The sequence below is a fragment of the Puma concolor genome, chromosome C1, assembly GCF_028749965.1.
Source record: "Puma concolor isolate L17-30 chromosome C1, mPumCon1.1.hap2, whole genome shotgun sequence".
Taxonomy (NCBI): Eukaryota; Metazoa; Chordata; class Mammalia; order Carnivora; family Felidae; genus Puma; species Puma concolor.
In genome coordinates this window covers 165,234,582-165,255,187 of record NC_141674.1, presented here as the reverse complement: position 1 = coordinate 165,255,187, position 20,606 = coordinate 165,234,582, and the positions used below count along the sequence as shown (strand labels likewise).

At 35.0% G+C, this 20,606-nt stretch overlaps 1 protein-coding gene across 3 annotated transcripts in view; it reads left to right on the top strand.

Moving 5' to 3' along the window:
* The window catches only part of LNPK (lunapark, ER junction formation factor), a 76,433-nt gene that overhangs the window by 42,724 nt on the left and 13,103 nt on the right, over positions 1–20,606 (top strand). For all 3 annotated transcript variants that reach the window (XM_086718936.1, XM_025934954.2, XM_086718937.1), the window contains exon 9: positions 10,817–11,029. In XM_086718936.1, the coding sequence (XP_086575062.1) occupies positions 10,817–11,029 (213 nt within the window). The remainder of the gene's footprint in view (positions 1–10,816; positions 11,030–20,606) is intronic.

The following is a 20,606-nucleotide window of genomic DNA, read 5'->3' as shown; positions in this document are numbered from 1 at the left end:
GGTACTTAGAATCTTAGCATTCGTTCTAGTTCTGTAGAAATCATAGACTGAGAGATGGGAAGACTTTGTTCTTAGTAGATTAAAAAGTAGTAAAGTTTGGAATTAATGAAAAATGATATTTGCAAGTATAATTTTCTGAATAGATTCTATAGGATAAAGAAATCTAGATATTTGGGGTTGGTAAGAAATTTGTGTGCTATTGGGAATGGCCTATAAGACATGGAATAATTGATGATGGAGAGAGTGGGGACAATTGGTAGAGAGTCCGTAAGGAGGCAAGAAGGAATGGGATTTAGTGTACAAGTGCAGGAGTTGGCTTTCGATACGAGCGTGCATAGTTCATCAATAATAAGGGAAGACAGAGAACATGGGCAGATACAAGTAGGTAGTGAGAATTGTCTTCTGATTGTATCTATTTTCTTAATGAGAGTGAGAATGGGGGAGACATTGTTGGGGCCCTGAAGAGAATATATAAAATAGGTCTCTAGGAGACTAAGAGAGTAAATGGATTAGGAAAATGTAGGAATGCCAGGGGACACTAAAGTCCACTTAAAGTTAACAGTCACGAATTTAAAGCATGGTTGTGCGTGTTTTCCTGTTGTTTAGCTGTATGGGTAGAGGCATGGAGTAGGAAGAGAGTTGGTTTTAACCAGGGTTGGGGTTTTGACTAATAGATTAAATAAAGTGATAAAGGGGCAGGGTGGTGAAATTGTTTGCAAGGGAGTGATTATGACAATATATTGTAGAATCTAAGATGATCATGAGGGAAGTAAAGACATGAGAGGCGGGTGATGGACATCAAAGGTATTGGTAGTAGTGATACAGGGGTCTGAACTACAAGATCTCTTTTGTATGGCTCTTGACCTTAGAATTGGTTTTACATTTTTAAAGTGTTCTAAAAAATAAGAAAGAAGAATAAGAATATCCAACTGAAGCTGTATGTGGTCCACAAAGCCTAAGATATTTACTATGTAACCCTTTACAAAAGTTGGCTGACCCCTTTAATAACTAATGGGTTATAGATCTCCCCTTGGAGTTGAAAGAATAATTGAGAAATTAAGCTGGAAGGGTAACTGTGCTTTCAGAGTGGGATGCTTGAACTTGAAAATGGTGCAGTTACCTTTAATGGCAAAGTTCTAAGATTAAGTTATGACCATAAATTCTTAACAGACTTTCTTATATTTGTTTCAAAAGGAAGTCACCTATACATTCTTTTTTACCTTTGTACATAACCCTGCATCTCTACTAATGACATTAACAAAAGAAAAGTCAATTGTATTCTGCCACAGCTAAATTTGAAATCAATAAGTATTGCAGAAAAATTTAATGGCTCTAGCAAATGGATTATAACTTCTTAAGTAGGTTTTTAGAATTTACTCACTTGTGTTACGTGGCATATGTGGAAGATTAAAGTAGAAATCACTGTTTTTGATCTTGATAGCAAAGGGAACAATACTTCATATTTTACTGTTTTTTGAGGTGTATGTTTGATTAAAAAATCTGGAAAACACTTGTAAAATAGTAAATTTACTTTTTGGGATGTTCTTAAGTGTCATATCTATACTGTTTTAGTTATCTATTTTTTTAATGTTCATTTATTTATTTTAAGAGAGAGAGAGAGAGAGTGGGGGAGGTTCAGAGAGAGAGAGAGAGAGAGAATCATAAGCAGGCTGCATGCTGTCAGCACAGAGCCCGATAGAGGGCTCGGTCTCACGAACCGTGAGATCATGACCTGAGCCAAAATCAAGAGTCTGACACTTAACCGACTGAACCACCCAGGCGCCCCATACAGCTATCTATTGAATAACAAACCACCCCAAAACTTAGTGGCTTACAACAACATTCATTTGTTTTGCTCATGAATTTTCAGTGTTGGCAAGGTTTGACAGAGACTGAGCATCTCTGCCTCACATCTTTTGGATCTACCTGATTGGGCCTGGAAGATCCACTACCAGCATGGCTTACTCACATGGCTGACAAGTTGGTGCTGGCTGTTAGTTCCTCTCCGCATGGAGTTCTCTCATGGGGTCACTTGGGCTTGCTCCAACATGGTGGCTGGATTCTAAGAGCAAGCAGCCCAAGAGACAGAAAGTAGTCCTGAAAACTGGCGCATTTATATTCTCTTGGTCAAACAGGAACAGGTTCAAGGGAGGGGACATAGACGTCCTCCATCCCCCATTTGATGGCAGGCAAACCAAAGCATCCTGGGCTTGTATTTTAAAACTGCCACTTGTGCCTTAATACAGGTAACAAAGGCATTTATGTCTCCATCCATTTTTCAGTGTTCGTCTTAAATGCCCCATTCCCATGAACCCTTCCTTCATCCCATCACCGAGTTTAATCTCCCCATTCTTGGGCCCTCTATGGCACTTTGTTGGTTCCTTTTTTATGGCACTTACCTGCTGTTTCATGATTTTTTGTGATCTTTGCTTGCCACCTCTGTGTGCAACTCTGCATTCCATTCAGTGGTGCTTTACTCAGAGTGGTTGCTTAATAAACGTGCTGAGTTGAAGGAAATAAAAGAAAACTTTTTCTTAGAATTAACAAATTGTGTTTAAATGTTGTAAAATAATAATTTACCAAATGGGATGTTGGTGAGCTGCCAGGTGCAGGTTGTTTAAAGTTGAAAGAGGTAGGAGACTAAGTAGAAATAAACCATCAAGGTGATGAAAAAAGTAAATGTTGAGATAAAGAATTATAAAGCAAAACATTTTTTTTTAATGTTTATATATTTTGGGGGAGAGAGAGCGAGCATGACCATGAGTGGGAGAGGGGCAGAGAGAGAGGGAGAGAGAATCCCAAGCAGGCTCCACGCTGTCAGCACAGAGCCCCAAGCAGGGCTTGAACCCATGAACCATGAGATCATGACCTGAGCCAAAATCAAGAGTTGGATGCCCAACTGACTGAGCTTCCCAGGTGTCGCCAAACATCCTCTTTTCAACTGAAGTACAATTGACATACAACATTATATTAGTTTTAAGTGTACAACATAGTGATTTGACAATTGTGTACATTAGCTTTCCAAGCTAAGTGTAGCTACTGTCTGTCACCATACAAAGTTCTTGCAATATTGTGGACTGTATTCCCTATGGTGTACTTTTCATCCCAGTGGCTTACTTGTTTTATAATTGTAAATTTGTATCCCTTAAGCACCTTCACCTATTTTGCCCATCCCTCTATCCTCCCCTCCTCTCTGGCAACCACCAGTTTGTTGTCTGTATTTATGAGTCTATTTTTTATTTTGTTTGTTCATTTTATTTATTTATTTTAATTTAGTTTTTATTTTAGTGCAAGTGGGAGACAGAGGGGGAGAGAGAGAGAGAGAGAGAGAGAGAGAGAGAGAATCTTAAGCAGGCTCCCCTGAGCCAAGATCAAGAGTTGGATTCTCAACTGACTGAGCCACCCAGGCATCCCTGTTTATTTTTTTTAGATTTCACATTATAAGTGAAATTACATGGTTCTTGTCTTTTTTTCTGTCTGACTTATTTCACTTAGCTTTATACCCTGTAGGTCCATCCATGTTGTTGCTAATGACAAGTTCTCACCCCTTTTTATGGCTGAATAATATTCCATTATATGTATAGATGTGTGTGTGTGTGTGTGTGTGTAAATGGCACATCTTGATCCATTCATCTGTTGATGGACACTTAGGTTGCTTCCATATCTTGTTTATTGTAAATAATGATGCATTGAACATAAGGGTGTATTTAACTTTTCAAATTAGTGTTTTTGTTTTTCTCTGGTAAGTACTCAGAAGTGGAAGTTGTATGGTATTTCTACTTTTAAATTTTTAATTTTTAAGGAAGCTCCATACTGTTTTTCATAGTGATTGCATCAATTTACATTCCTACCAATATTGTAGAAAGGTTCCCTTTCTTCCACATCCTTGCCAACACCTGTTATTTCTTGTCTTTTTGGTACTAGCCATTCTGACTAGTATGTGGTGATATCTCACAGAGGCATTGATATTCATATCCCTGATGATTAGTGATGTTGAGTTTCTTTTCATGTGTCTGTTGGCCATCTTTGTGTCTTTGGAAAAACATCTAGTCATGTTCTCTGCCTGTTTTTAAATTGGATTATTTGTTTATAAAATAATATAAGAAAATATATTATTAATTTAAAAAGCAGAACAACACAAATAGTAAACTACAGGCTGGCAAGTGGCATATGTGATTAGCATATTTTCTGCTTGAAGTTGGCTTTTTTTGTATGGTCTCCTGAAGTTAGGCTGAAATTCTCAATGAAGCAGGCAACACAAATTCAGCTGATTAACAATCTTAATTCTATCTGCAATCTTAATTCCTCTTTCATGTGACATAACATTTATAGGTTCTGAGGATGAGAATGTGCATATGTGTGGGAGGCCATTTTTCTGCCTACTATACCATCTAAGTTGGATAACAGGCAGTTGGAAATTTAATCTTGAAATGCAAGTGGAAAGTAAATTTATTTCACAGATGTTTATTAAGCTCACACTCTGTGCTAATTACTTACCAAATCCTGGGGCTACTAAGATGCAGTTCCTGTCTAGGAGCTCTTGGTTCAAAAGGGTGCGCTCATGTAAATAATCTTAACGTATTAAGGACCACAATGAAGGTGGTAGGTACAAATCACAATGCATTATGAATTTTAGTAACAATGTGCCTTGAGAACACACTGGGATAGGACTGTTCAGGTCTACTTCACATGCAAAGATAAGAAGAGGGAAACAATGGGGTACCTTAAGAGACTGCAAATAGTGCTGTATGCCCCAAAAAGGGAGGTAGTGTTTATGTGAGGGAAGGATGATCATGAAGCATTTTGTATGCAACATTCTGGAGTTTGGGACTTTATTGTATATGTGACATGGAAAGCCACTGGAGGCTTTGCATTTTAGAAAGAACCCTTTTTTTTTTTTTTTTTGTAATATGGAGAATGGATTTGGAGAGAACAAGGTTGAAGACATGGAGATGGATTAGGATATAATCTATTATAGGTAAGAGATAAAGGCCTACAGGATATAAAGTTGTGGCAAAGGAGTTGAAAAAGAAGAGATTTAAGAGATAATTAAGATTTAAGATTAGATTGACAAGATTTTATGACAATTAGATTTGGAAAGTGGGGAGTGGGAAGAGGGGTCCAGATATCACCTAGGTTTTTGGCAACTGGTTAGATGTTTTAAGCAAGATAAGCATAAGACTTGGAGTAGTACGTTTGTGTAGAAGATAATGGATTTGCCTTTGGATTTGTTGAGTCAAGTGACATCTAAGTGGTATGGTTTACAGGTAATTGATTATTTCATATGAAGCTCAGGAAGAAGGTTAAGGTTATAGGTACAGATTAGGAACGATTGGGACGTATAGATGATAGTTATTCAAACCATGGGATTGAGTGAAATTGCCCAGGGAGAGAAAACAGAGTAAGAAGGCCTATGGCAGAACTCCAGGGAATATTAACATTTAAGGGTAGATGGCAAAAGGAGGAGCCCAGGAAAAAGAAGGAATGATTAAAGTTAAAAGCAGAACTAAACTGGCATCTAGAAAGTTGAAGTGTAGTTAGGGATGCATCTGCTGTCATAGTCTGCAAAGGGTCAGGTGAGTAGAAGACAAGTGAGGCCATTGAATCTGATAAGTTATAACAGAGTTGAGGGCATTGTTGTAATAAACACTGGGATTTGTATCCTGCCTCCATCTCTTATTTTACTGTGAGAATTTGCAAGTTGCTTAGCTTTTGAGCTTTAGTTTCTTCTTTTGAAAACTAAGGGTAAGAATTATCTCAAAGAGTTGGTTTAAATATTAGATGAAATTAGTAAACTCACATTAATCACCTAGTGTAGTTCCTAGTAGATAATAGGGATTCCTTAAAGAGTAGCTGTTAACAGTAATGGTGTAGGTTTGTTGGTAACCAAAGCAATGGTGTCTTCAGTGGTAAGTGGTAAGTGATATTGTAGCTAAGAAAGACAAAAAACAGATTGTGTTGGGTTGAGAAGTGAAATGTTGGGCAAGTTTTTCTTCCCTCCCGAAAGCTTTGCCTCTATGGGAAGGAAGAGGTTATGGAGTAATTTTGTTGTTAAAAGGCATCCACCTATTGAGAAAACAATCTAAGTGGAGAAATAGGGCAGAGGCTGAGTTTAAAGTAGCTTAGCATGAGTAGGATATGTAGAAGATGGTACAGTGAATATAGAGTTCAGAAAATTTTGAAAGTAAAAGAGATGTCAGATCCATGGTCTTTATTATTTTGATTTTTTATTTATTTTTATTTTTTTATTTAAAAAAAAATTTTTTTTTTTTCAACATTTATTTATTTTTGGGACAGAGAGAGACAGAGCATGAACGGGGGAGGGGCAGAGAGAGAGGGAGACACAGAATCGGAAACAGGCTCCAGGCTCTGAGCCATCAGCCCAGAGCCCGACGCGGGGCTTGAACTCACGGACCGCGAGATCGTGACCTGGCTGAAGTCGGACGCTTAACCGACTGTGCCACCCAGGCGCCCCATATTATTTTGATTTTTTAAAGGAATCATATAAATTTAAACATTAGAGACCAGAATTTATATACATTTAACAATGGAAATTCTCCTGAAGATATATCCCTTATGTCTCACAGAACTACATTTAGTAATCACTTATAAAGAGCCTTATTCACCCCCAATTTAAAAATCTCCACATTTACATATGTGAATCATTCAAAAGCTTTTTCTTGACACTTTTTCTTATGAGGCTTAGAACTGGACACAGTGTTCAGAAAACCTTTGACCAGTGCTAGGGAAAATATGAGGATCATCTTTGTAGTTTTGCCAACACTCTTTAAAGAAATTTGAAACCCAGAGTAGATAAAAGACTTTTTATCTACATAAGGAACTGGTGGTATCACTAGGATGAAAATCCAGGTCTCCTAACTATAATATGGTATTCTTCCTATTCCAGCTTAATACCGAAATGAAGACAAAACCCTCTACCTGTAAAGAATCAGTATTTAAAAATCTGATAAATCAAGAGAATTATTTGATTTCTAGAACTTTTATCTCAAGAATTATCGATAATATGCTAGAGTTATAGATTTAAGTTTTTGCATAAGTTGTGAATTTACACATTTAAGTCCGTTCACAAATAACTTTAGGAAAACACTTAATTTGTACATTAATGTCTACATTTTATTTTTATTATGGCTTTAGAAGTTGTAGGTTGCTTAGTTTTTGATTTATTGTAATCTCTGGAAAGTTTAGATGAATACTACTAATAGTTATTGTTTATTAAGTACTTATTAAGTACTTGTGCTTTGGTTAAGCCCTTTGTGTTGCTTGTCTCATTTAATCTTTACAACAACCATAAGAAGTTAAGTATTCCTATTATGAGGAAGCTGAACTGAAAGTTGTCATCAACTTGGAAAAGGTTGCATGCACATCTAATAAACAGGGTAGAGCTGAAACTTAAATCCACACAGCTTGATCCCGGTGTCTGGTTTTTGTGTTTTTTTTTGTTTGTTTGTTTTTGTTTTTTTTTTTTAGTTTCAAGTTTTTATTTAAATTCCACTTAGTTAACATACAGTGTAATATTAGTTTCAGGTATAGGATTTAGTGATTCATCACTTATATATAATACCTAATGCTCATCACAAGTGCCCTCCTTAATATTTATCACCCATTTAACCCATTCCCCTGCCCTCCTCCCCTCCAGCAACCCTCAGTATGTTCTCTATAGATAAGGGTCTGTGTTATTGCTTGCCTCTCTCTTTTTTTCACCCCATCTTCATCTGTTTGTTTTTTAAATTCCATATGTGAGTGAAATCATATGGTATTTGTCTTTCTCTGACTTATTTCTGGCAGTCTATGTTTTTTAACAACTCTCTTGTTTTTTCATTATTTTAAAATTTGTTTATTGTAATGTACTGGTTTTTAATCTCATTCAGATTCTATTTGTTTCATTGGGAATTTAAAAATATAGACATGTACTCATTCTTGTTGAATGTGATTTTTATTGAATCAGTGACTGATCACAGATAAGGATGTTGAAACATCTTGTAGTGAAGACTTGAATTTATGAAACACTCTTTATGATACTTTGCCAGAATGATGTGAAATGGTTGGTAAATATTTTGGGGGGATGGTATTTTACATTTAAATGCAGGAAATGTTGAATATAACAATATAATACTTAGTTGAATACCATAAACATTTTAGAGAAATTATAATACAAAGCATTTGTGAATGGCAGGTGACTAAAAGTAGATAAATCTTAGACGTTTTAAATTGAGACTACCAGAATATTTCATAACACCTTACCAACTATAGATTGGATGTTGTACTACTAGGTACTTTCGCCTATTGATATTCTAATTCTTTGTTACTTGCTTTTCCTTTGAAAACAATGACACTATGTTTTCTCCCTTTCCTGACTCTCTTATATCATTTTTCTCCCTTTTCTGCCTAAATTTAGATTTAGAAATTATTAAGCCATGGAATGGCTTTCATGGAATGCTACACATGGTCTCTTTCATGGAATGCTACACATGGTGTCCTTTGTTAACTAGCTAGTTACAGACCTCATCTTTCAGTCCTACATGGCTGATGTTAAAAGGGTACTTTAGTTAAGTGCTCCAGGGTAGATGCGCATTCAGAGGAAGCAGTTTCAAATCTTAATAGCTACTTTTAATATAGTCTAATACATGTTAAACTTTTATTTATCTGGAAGGAAAATGTCTTTTTTTGAGTTATGGTTTACCTGAAAATTGGCTGAAAAATGATTTGCAGTACCTGATACCTTGTTTTTTAAAATCAATTCAAATGACCAAATCTTAATATAATTTCACTGATCTTAGTACCTTTTGTGTGTGTGTGTGTGTTTTTTTGTTTTTTTTTTTTTAAGTAGACTCTATACCCAACCTGGGGCTTGAACTCATGACCCTGAGATCAAGCGTTGCATGCTCTACTGACTGAGCATGCATGAGTAAAAGATAATTAGGTAACCAGCTAATTTGCAAGAGATATTAGGATACAATTAGTCCAGGTAAAATCTGAAAATTTCTAAACTGCATGGAAAATCACCAAATACAAAGACAGTTCCATTTCTATAATGATGATCTGCTTGTAATTTATTATTTCAGTGGCTAGGTTAGAGACTAAATTAAGAGCCAGAAGAAAATTAGTTGGTCTCAGTAATAACACCCTAACTGGTCATTTGAAAATACTTTGTGTGAAAACACTGTCATCTGAAATATTATGGATGTATTCAGTAAATGTGAGCTATCAATACAGACATTATCTTATTTAATCCTTATTACAGTTCTATGAGTTAATATTATTATCCTGAATTTACAGATGAAGAAAAGAGGTTTAGTGAAGTTATCCCATCTAAGGTCTTGTAAAGCTGTAGGATTCTAACCAGACTTTTCTGATTACAGGGCCCAGGTTCTTAGCTGGTAGACTAGATTGTAGTAAACTGAAATCTGATGCTAGAGCTATACTTTTAGTGGCAGTGAACTTTTAATGAAAATCTTTAACTGCCAAACAGAGTCCAAACTTAAAATATTTTGCTTCTGGAAGTATGCATTTTTACCAGTCATGCCAATTGGAACTTAACTTCTTTAGTTTCAGCCTACTGTTTAAGGATTTGTGATAATTTAAGGTGATATGTAGAATTAAAAAGCGATAAGCACTTCTTTACTTGAGATCTTACCATTGACATTCAAGTAAGATATGGTGGGAAGGGGAAATGATAGAAGTGAAATGTTATGGAGTAGGGAATTATGAAACTTTCTGTAAAGGGCCAGATAGTAAATATAGTAAATGGCTCTGACAGTCATATGATCTCTTCTCAGCTCTTCTAAAGCAGCTATAGGCAATATGTAAACAAAAAAGAGTGTTGTCATGTTTTAATAAAACTATAAAAAGGGGCAGGAGCCTGGATATGGCACATTTACCAACCCCTAATACAGAAAATCTTGTAATTTCTGCAACTAAAAGATGAGATTTATTTAGATTTATTTGTGATGATACTGTTTATGCAGAGTGGAAGTTTTCCTTTATTGAATGTATTGACAAAAAAAATTACCAAAAGGATGTTAATAATATAAGGAGAGTGGGAATGGTACCTAATAGTAAAGAATACTTTTTCAGCATTTCTGTAACTACTTAGATTAAGTACCTCATAAATTATTTGATGATTCTAGAATATACTTCATTCATTCGTTTCTTAGTTATCTTTTTTCTTATCTTGAAAAAAATCTGCCATTTTCATTAGAGTTTTCACTAATTTTTTTTTTTTTTAATTTTTTTTTTCAACGTTTATTTATTTTTGGGACAGAGAGAGACAGAGCATGAACGGGGGAGGGGCAGAGAGAGAGGGAGACACAGAATCGGAAACAGGCTCCAGGCTCTGAGCCATCAGCCCAGGGCCTGATGCGGGGCTCGAACCCATGGACCGTGAGATCGTGACCTGGCTGAAGTCGGACGCTTAACCGACTGCGCCACCCAGGCGCCCCGAGTTTTCACTAATTTTAATAAACTTTCTTTCCTTCATCATAAATTAGGATTACTGTAAAAAGACATGACACATAATTGGGGATGGTTTTATTTTCAATGAATTTATTTTGAAAAGTGATACCTGTGATAGATTGAGGCTTTTTGTGTAAACATATACAGTTGGAAGTATAGGATCAGAAATGGAGTACTCTGTTATAGTCAGTTTTCAATGTACATTTTATAGATTTCTTATTATAAGAAGTCTCGACCCTAGAGATGCTTTCTGGTGCCACAAAACTTCATTAAACGTGTCATTTGTGGTATTGGCTAATACAGATATTAAATTGAAAATACACTTTTTAATTCTTATTCTCAGAGATTCGTCAGCGAACTGCAGCTCAGAGAAACCTTTCTCCAACACCAGCAAGCTCTAGCCAGGGCCCTTCTCCACAAGTTCCAGTATCTCCTGGACCACCAAAGGACAGTTCAGCCCCTGGTGGACCCCCAGAAAGAACTGTTACTCCAGCCCTATCATCAAATGTGTTACCAAGACGTCTTGGATCCCCTGCTACTTCAGTGCCTGGAATGGGTAAACAGAGCACTTAATGTTATTTACAGTTTATATTGTTTTCTCTGGTTACCAATAAAACGGGCCATTTTCAGGCAGTATGGAAATGGCATTTCATTTGGAAATAGCAGAGCAGTTATCTGATTAAGCAGGAGTTCCATATTCAATTAGCCATAACTCTTTACAGCTGGCACCTTGTGATACTGAAACCTATTTCTTGAGCTCATTTAACTGTTATGGCTTCTTTGTTTAAATGGCAATAAAACTTTGTAGTATTCTGTAGTCAACAGTATAGCATATCTTTTTATATTCAGATTTAGAATGGCTCCAGATTTATATAAAATGGGGATAGAAGAGAACACTTTTGGAATATATTCATGTTTTTTGCTGAACTCTTCACATACATTTTTAAGCATGACAACATATTCCAGGAAGACTATTTCTGCATTGTAGTCTACAGTACTATTATTGTTACTATGGGCTGGTAGATTTTTCTTTTATTAAGCCAAAGAACCTTAGTATTTTCTGACAGATACTTGAGCATAAAGTTCTATTAAATTAACATACTGCCTTTACTATTTCATTTCTTTGGATTTTCTTTGTTCAGTGTGGTAGAGCTCTAGGGGAATACCCCATTTTTGAAGTGTAATAGATTATATTACCCTGATTATTATTTCTTTTGGAATGTGATGGTACATGGAAATCTACTGCTTCAGGAGATTACATTATTTTATATAAATTTCCGTGTCAGATTCTTGAATATGGTAGTAAATGATTTATCTTGTCTTTATTTATTTATTAAAGTTTATTTATTTTGAGAGAGAGAGAGAGAGAGAGAGAGTGCATACACACACGGGGCAGAGAGAGGGAGGGAGAGGATCTCAAGCAGTCTCCATGCTGTCAGCACAGAGCTGGATTTGGGGCTCAGTCTAAACCGTGAGATCATGACCTGAGCTGAAATCAGGAGTTGGACGTTTAACTGAGTGAGCTACCCAGGGCCCCTATTTATCTTATTTTAGGATATTTAATTCTAATTTAGATGATTTTGTTATTTCATGAGTAACTACTAACCTATAATTTATAATGATTTTGAGGCTAGTGAGTAGTTGATATCAAGTATACAGGGCACTTATATAATAAAAGCAATCTAAATGTTGCTATGACAGTAGAGTTTTTTCCTGCTTTGCGTTAAAAAAAAAAAAAGCATAAGATTTTAGAAAACTGTTAATTTATAAACAAATTAAGAAAGCTGGCTGCAAATGAAATGTATATAAGTCATAACTTTAGTTACTGAAAAAATACTTTCAAATTTGACATATAATGATGCCACTTAAGGCAGCCATGTATTTTGTGAAATTTAGAAAAATTAAGTTGATTGAAAATTATTTATCTTTCTGTTATTATCTGATTGATTTGAAATACACAAGATTTGTAAAGTTCTTAGTTACTGAAAAGTTATGAAAGAACTTTTTCTTGTCTGAGAATGCATGAATTATATACATTTGTGTATCTAATTAGTTTTAAGGAAATAAGTGTATTTATTTATTTTGAGAGAGAGAGAGAGAGAGAGAGGGAGAAACCTGTATAAAGTAATAAAAACTGTATTGCATGTATAAGAATAGGGTTATAGAGGGGAAATGGCCTAAATTTCACGATCATGTAAATAAAGCATATTTTACTAATGTTCTTGATTTGTTTTCCATGTAGAAGAGTATTTAAGTTGTACATTGCCAAAAATATGAATGAGTTAAATGATTTCTTATAGAGAAGATTAATAATTCATTTTTTCATTATGCCATATTTGTGGAAGAGAATCAATCTAATGTGTATTACCACAGGGCTCCCATATGTTTGAAAATTAATAACCAGCAGGTACTTGATAATTTGCCAGGCTGTGTAAAAATGACCAGTATTCCTACAATGATTGCTTTTGATGTTTGTATTAATTACCGTTATCCATAACAGCATAAATGTGAAGATGTGTTATTTTAAAAGTCATCAGTATGCACAGCATTTAAGATATTTCTTATGAAATCTGTTGTTTTATGTATCCAGATTCCTTTATGGACATTTTCATTTTAAACATGTAGAAGTAAAATATTCCAGCAAAAGGTAATTTGACTTGAAGGCTTTCAAGATATAATTTGGCATACTTATTCTAGTTGAAAACTTGATAATGAGTGTGCATTATCTAAGTGTTTGCATCCAGGTTTACTTTTTGATGATAACAATTGAATGTTAATACAAGTAAACTAATATCTGATGAAATCTGAAAAAATGTTCTTGATTTGTTATATTAAGAACTTATTCTACAACTTAAATTTCACTTGTTAATTGCTACAATTTTGACATCATTTGCCCTTTTTTAGATGGCAACAGCCTTTAGGTTTGTGGTGATTTACGAAGCAAATCTCTTTTATTATCCTTTAAAACATTAATATAGTATTGTTACTCTTAAGCTTTGGTTTTTATCAGAATCATTTTGAAAACCTTGTATCCTTGTATTGCAAGGCTTATTCCAGCAACGTCTCATTTTGTTGCAAAGTCTTCTGTGAGGTCTTCATGTAAACCTTCATTGCTGCCCATCTTATTTTTGTGTTCATCCTGCCTTGCTTTACAAAGGCAAACATCACTTATTTTATTCTCTCACTTTCTTCTTAGTGCTGCCTTCTGTGTTGTCTCTCAGTTCAGAGTATCTCCTACAAACAGTTCTCTTTCAGCTTTCAAAGTTTGTGGAGTTACAGTTCATAGCTCTTCATTTTTGTTGTTGATGTGTTTATGTGATGTAAATCACTAATTAAAACTAGGTTATTGGGGCGCCTAGGTGGCTTAGTTGGTTGAGCATCCGACTCTTGATTTTGGCTCAGGTCATGATCCCAGTGTCGTGGGATTGAGCTCCACATCAGGCTGTGTGCTGAGCATGGAGCCTACTTAAGATTCTCTCCCTGCATCTGTACCCTGCTTGCGTGTGCTCTCTCTCAAATAAAAATAAAAATAACGAAAAAGCCCCCCCCAAAACTAGGTTATTCTTTTACTCTCTATTCTCCATTTGTCTCTTCTGATATTGCCTAGTTTATTACATGAACACAGTATGTCTCTCTTTGTTTAGATCTTCAGTTTTTCTCAGCAATGATTTGTAGTGTTTAGTATGTAGGTTTTGTATGTTTTTTTGGTTAAATGTATATGTAATTGTTTCCAACTTTTGATCCTAATGTAAATGGCTTTGTTTTGGTATCTCTAGTTGTTCATTGCTAATATATATATACGTACGTATATATATATACACGTATATATATATATATATGTATATATATATACACGTATATATATATATATACGTATATATATAAATGCAATTAATTTTTGTATTTTGGTCTTGTATCCTGTAATCTTGTTAAACTTATTAGTTTTATTAGTTTTTAAATAGATTCTATAGTATTTTCTACATAGACTCTTACATTGTCTGTGAATAACGGTAATTTCTACTTCTTTTCTAATCTGGATTCCTTTTGTTTCTTACTCTTACCTTATTGCACTAGCTAGAACCTTTAGTACAATATTAAGTAGAAGTGTCAAAAGCAGGGGCGCCTGGCTGGTACAGTTGGTGGAGTGTGTGACTCTTGATCTTGAGGTTGTGAGTTCAAGCCCCATGTTGGGTATAGAGATTGCTTAAAATATTAAAAAAAAAAAAAAAAAAAGAAATTGCGAAAGCAGACATTCTTGCCTTATTGCTGATCTTAGGAGGAAAGAAGTTACTATTTCACCAGTCAGCATGATGTTAACTGTAGGGTTTTTTCTGTTGTTGTTATTGTTTTGTTATATATGGATAACTTTCATCAGGTTGAGGAAGTACCCTTCTATTTCTAGGTAGCTGAAGGCTTTTATCAATAATGGATAATGGATTTTATCTTTTTTTTTTTCTGCATCTCTTGAGATGCTAATAATGGGGTTTTAGTTTATTTAATGTCTGTTCATACAGTGAAATACATTGATTTTTAAACATTAGACTATCTTGCTTCCCTGGGATAAATCCGACTTAGTCATGGTGTTTTATTTTTTATATATAGTGTTGGGTTTGATTTGCTTAAAGTTTGTTAAAAATGTTTGCATTAATTTTCCTTAGGGATATTGGTCAACAGTATTTTTTTTTTCTAATAATGTCTTTGTCTGATTTTGCTATCAAAAGTATGAGAAAGTATTCTCTCATCTTCAATTTCACAGACAATTTTGTGGAGAGTTTATATTATTTTTTCCTCAAATGTTTGGTAGAATTGACAGGTTGAAGCATCTGACTCCAGTGTTTTCTTTGTGGAAGGGTTTTTTGTTTTTGTTTTCAAACTAAAAATTCAGTTGAAAAAAAATCTACAGACTAATATCCTTTAGGAACATATATGTAAAAGTTCTTAATAAAATTTTAGCATGCTGAATAGTTACCGGTTTCTTGTTGAGTAAGCTGTGGTAGTTTGGTGGTCTTTCAAAGGATTTGTCTATTTCACTTAACTTTTGAATTTATTGGGATAAAGCTATTCATTATACTCTTATTATCCTTTTGATATCTTTATAATTTAGATTTATGCCATTTCTTTCATTCCTGATGATAGTATTTTTTATCTTACCTTTTTTTTTTTTTCTCTGATTAGTCTGGCTTGAGGTTTATCAGTTTTGATCTTCTCAAAACAACCAGATTTTCTCAATTATTTTTATATTTTCTATTTTATTATTTACTCTTTATTCCTTTATTCTGTTTATCTTGGGTTTCATTTGCTCTTCTCTTTTAGTTTTTTAAGGCGGAAGCTGAGTTCATGAATTTTAGATTTACCCTCTTTCATAGATGTTTAGTGTTATAAATTATCCTCTAAGTACTGCTTTAGCTGCATATCATAAATTTGATATGTTGTTTTTTCATTTTCATTCAATTCAAAATTCCATTTTGATTTTTCTTTGAACCCTCGGTTATTTAAATGTATGTTATTTAGAGATTTGTTATTTGGAGATTTCCTTGATGTCTTTCTGTTGGTGATTTGAAATTTAATTCTATTGTGTTCAGAAAACATACTTTGTATTTGAATCTTCTTAAGTGTACTGAAACTTGTTTTATGTCTCAGAATATCATCTGTCTTGGTAAATGTTTTATATTCACTTGAATACATATTCTGTTTCTGTTGAATAGAGTGGCTATAAATGTCAGGTCAAGTTGGTAGCAGATAGTGGTGTTCAAGTCTTTTATGTCATTACCGATTTCTGTGTTTATTCTGTCAGTTATTGAGAGAAAGCTGTTGCAATCTCCAACCGCATTATTTTGTGTGTATAAATAAGTAAATACTATTATATATATATATATACACACATTATATATATTGTGTATATATGTTGTATATACTGTTATACATATATTTTATATGTTATTGTGTATATATATTATATATACTATTATGTATATGTATATAGATTACATATATACCAAATATATACTTGTCTATTTCTTTTTGTACTTCTGTTAGTTTTTGCTTCATGTGTTTTGAAGCGCATTATGATGCATATGTATGTTTAGGATTATTGTGTTCTCTTTATAAATTGACTCCTTTGTCATTATAAATTACCCTTTTTTATCCCTGATAATGATATTAATACAGCTACTCCAGATTTCTTTTGATTAGTGTTAGGAAATTTATATATATTGTTTCTGTTATTTATTTTTAAACTATTTGTGTCTTTGTATTTTATTAAAAAAATTTTTTTTAATGTTTATTTATTTTTGAGAGAGACAGAGACAGAATGAGAGTGGGTTAGGGGCAGAGAGAGAGGGAGACACAGAATCTGAAGCATGTTCCAGGCTCTGAGCTGTCAGCACAGAACCCGACGCGGGGCTCGAACTTATGAACTGAACTGTGAGATCCTGAGCCAAAGTCGGACACTCAACCGACTGAGCCACCCAGGCACTCCAATGTTTATTTATTTTTGAAGGAGAGAGAGACAGAGTGTGAGCAGGGGAGGGGCAGAGAGAGAGGGAGACACAGAATCTGAAGCAGGCTCCAGGTTCTGAGCTGCCAGCACAGAGCCCGACGCGGGCTTGAACTCACAAACTGTGAGATCATGACCTGAGCCGAAGTCGGACGCTTAACCGACTGAGCCACCCAGGCACCCCTTTTTCACATTATTTTAGTGGGTGTTTTGGGGTTTACATATATCTTATATGTATATACTTTAACTTACAGTTCACCTTCAAGTGATATAATACCAGTTCACAAGTAATTTGAGATTCTAACAACATTATACTTAGGTTTCTCCTTTCCTGGACTTTGTGCTATTATTGCCATACATTTTACTTCTAGATATGTTGTAAACCACACACACAAAAAGTTATTTTTCCTTTAAGCTATCAATTATATTTTAAAGGGATTTAAATAATGAAAGTTTTGTATATTTACCCGCATGGTAACCATTTTAGTTATTTTTCTTTCCTTTGTATAGATCCCACTTTCTGTCTGACGTCATTTTCCTTCTGCCTGAGGACTTCTTTTAACATGTTTACAGTGCAGTTCTGCAAATGATGAATTCTTTCAGTTTTGTATGTTTGAAAAAGTTTTAATTTTGCCTTCATTTTTAAAAGATGTTTTTGCTAATACGGAATTCTAATTGATAGTTTTTGTTTAAAAATATTGTTTTACTATCTTTTGGTTTGCTTATTTTCTGATGAGAAATCTGTCATTCTTATCTCTGTTTCTCTGTATGTAATGCACCTTTTTATGACAGTGTTTAAGATTTTCTCATTTTTAAAAAAAAAATTTTTTTTTTCAACGTTTATTTATTTTTTTGGGGACAGAGAAAGACAGAGCATGAACAGGGGAGGGGCAGAGAGAGAGGGAGACACAGAATCGGAAACAGGCTCCAGGCTCTGAGCCATCAGCCCAGAGCCTGACGTGGGGCTCGAACTCACGGACCGCGAGATCGTGACCTGGCTGAAGTCGGACGCTTAACCGACTGCGCCACCCAGGCACCCCAAAGGTTTTCTCCTTATTACTGGTCTTAAGCAATTTGATGATCTGTGCCTTTGTGCAAAATTATTTCTTGTGCTTAGGGTTTGTTAATATTCTTGGATTTGTGGGTTTATAGCTTTCATCAAATTTGGAAAAATTTTTTTTTTTTTGCAGTACTGTTTTCTCTGTCCTTTCTTATGGACTCCAATTATATGCATATTATGCAGCTTGCTGATGATTTACTTAAAAAAAATTATAGGCTTTTCTTTGTGTTTCATTTTGTATGGTTTCTATTGCTATATCTTCAAATTTACTTTTTCTTTTCCCTGTAATGTCCAAAGTGCTATTTATCCCATCAGCAGATTTTCATCCTAGACATTATAGTTTTCATCTGTAGAAGTTCAGTTTAGGTCTTTTAAATTTTTCCATTTCTTTACTAACACATTGAATCTTTCCTGTAGATTCTCAAGCATATAGAATAGAATCATAATAACCATATATTTGTCTACTGAGGCGCCTGAGTGGCTCAGTCAGTTAAGCGTCCAACTTCAGCTCAGGTCATGATCTCACGGAGCCCTGTGTCGGGCTCTGTGCTGACAGCTCAGGGTCAGGACCCTGCTTCGAACTCTGTGTCTCCCTCTCTGTCTCTGCCCCTCCCCCGCTCATGCTCTGTCTGTCTCTGAAAAATAAATACATGTAAAAAAAACCAACAAAATACAAAGCTTTAAAATAATGTGTATTTGTCTACTAATTCTATAAACTGTCATTTCTAGGTCATTTTTGGTTATTTTTCTCATTATGGGTTGTATTTTCCTGCTTATTTGCATGTCTAATACTTTTTTAATGCTTTTTTTTAACTTAATTAAATTTATGGGTCAATGCCCATCCCCCATTTTTCCCTCTCCCCCATCAACCCTCAGTTTGTTCTCTGTATTTAAGCGTTTCTTATGGTTTGCCTCCCTCCCTCTCTGTAACTGTTTTTTTTCCCCCCTTCCCTTCCCCCATGGTCTTCTGTTAAGTTTCTCAAGATCCACCTGTGAGTGAAAACATATGCTATCTGTCTTTCTCTGACTGACTTATTTCACTTAGCATGGTACCTTTCAGTTCCATCCACGTTGCCACAGATGGCAGGATTTCATTCTTTCTCATTGTCAAGTAGTATTCCATTGTATATATAAACCATATCTTTATCCATTCATCAGTTGATGGACTTTTAGGCTCTTTCCATAATTTGGCTATTGTTGAAAGTGCTGCTGTAAACATTGGGGTACAAGTGCCCCTGTGCATCAGCACTCCTGTATCCCTTGGTAATCCTAGCAATGCTATTGCTGGGTCATAGGGTAGTTCTATTTTTAATTTTTTGAGGAACCTCCACACTTTTCCGGAGAAGCTGCACCAGTTTGCATTCCCACCACCAGTGCAAGAGGGTTCCTGTTTCTCCACATCCTGGCCAGCATCTGTAGTCTCCTGATATGTTCATTTTAGCCACTCTGACTGGTGCGAGGTGGTATCTCAGGGTGGCTTTGATCTGTATTTCCCTGATGATGAGTGACGTTGAGCATCTTTTCATGTGTCTATTGGCTATCTGGATGTCTTCTTTGGAAAAGTGTCTATTCATGTCTTTTGCCCATTTCTTCACTGGATTATTTGTTTTTCAGGTGTGGAGTTTGGTGAGTTCTTTATAGATTTTGGATACTAGCCCTTTATCCAGTATGTCATTTGCAAATATCTTTTCCCATTTCGTTGGTTGCCTTTTAGTTTTGTTGATTGTTTCCTTTGCGGTGCAGAAGCTTTTTATCTTGATGAGGTCCCAATAGTTCATTTTTGCTTTGAATTCCCTTGCCTTTGGAGATGTGTTGAGTAAGAAATTGCTCTGGCTGAGGTCAAAGAGGTTTTTTCCTGTTTTCTCCTCTAGGGTTTTGATGGTTTTCTGTCTCACATTCAGGCCTTTCATCCATTTTAAGTTTATTTTTGTGTATGGTGTAAGAAAGTGGTCTAGTTTTCATTCTTCTGCATGTTGCTGTCCAGTTCTCCCAGCACCATTTGCTAAAGAGACTATCTTTTTTACCACTGGATACTCTTTCCTGCTTTGTCAAAGATTAGTTGGCCATACATTTGTGGGTCCAATTCTGGGTTCTCTGTTCTATTCATTGGTCTATGTGTCTGTTTTTGTGCCAATACCATGCTGTCTTGATGATTACAGCTTTGTAGTAGAGGCTAAAGTCAGGGATTGTGATGCCTCCTGCGTGGTTTTCTTCTTCAGTATTACTTTGGCTATTTGGAGTCTTTTGTGGTTCCATACAAATTTTAGGATTGTTTGTTCTAACTTCAAGAAGAATGCCGGCGCAATTTTGATTGGAATTGCATTGAATGTGTAGATTGCTTTGGGTAGTATTGACATTTAACAATATTTATTTTAATCCATGGGCATGGAATGTTTTTCCATTTCTTTGTGTCTTCTTCAATTTCCTTCATAATCTCTCTATAGTTTTCAGCATACAGATCTTTTACATCTTTGGTTAGGTTTATTCCTAGGTATTTTATGGTTCTTGGTTAATGCTTAGTTTTTGAGAGAGACAGTGTGTGAGTGGGGGAGAGGGAGAAACAGAATCCGGAGCAGG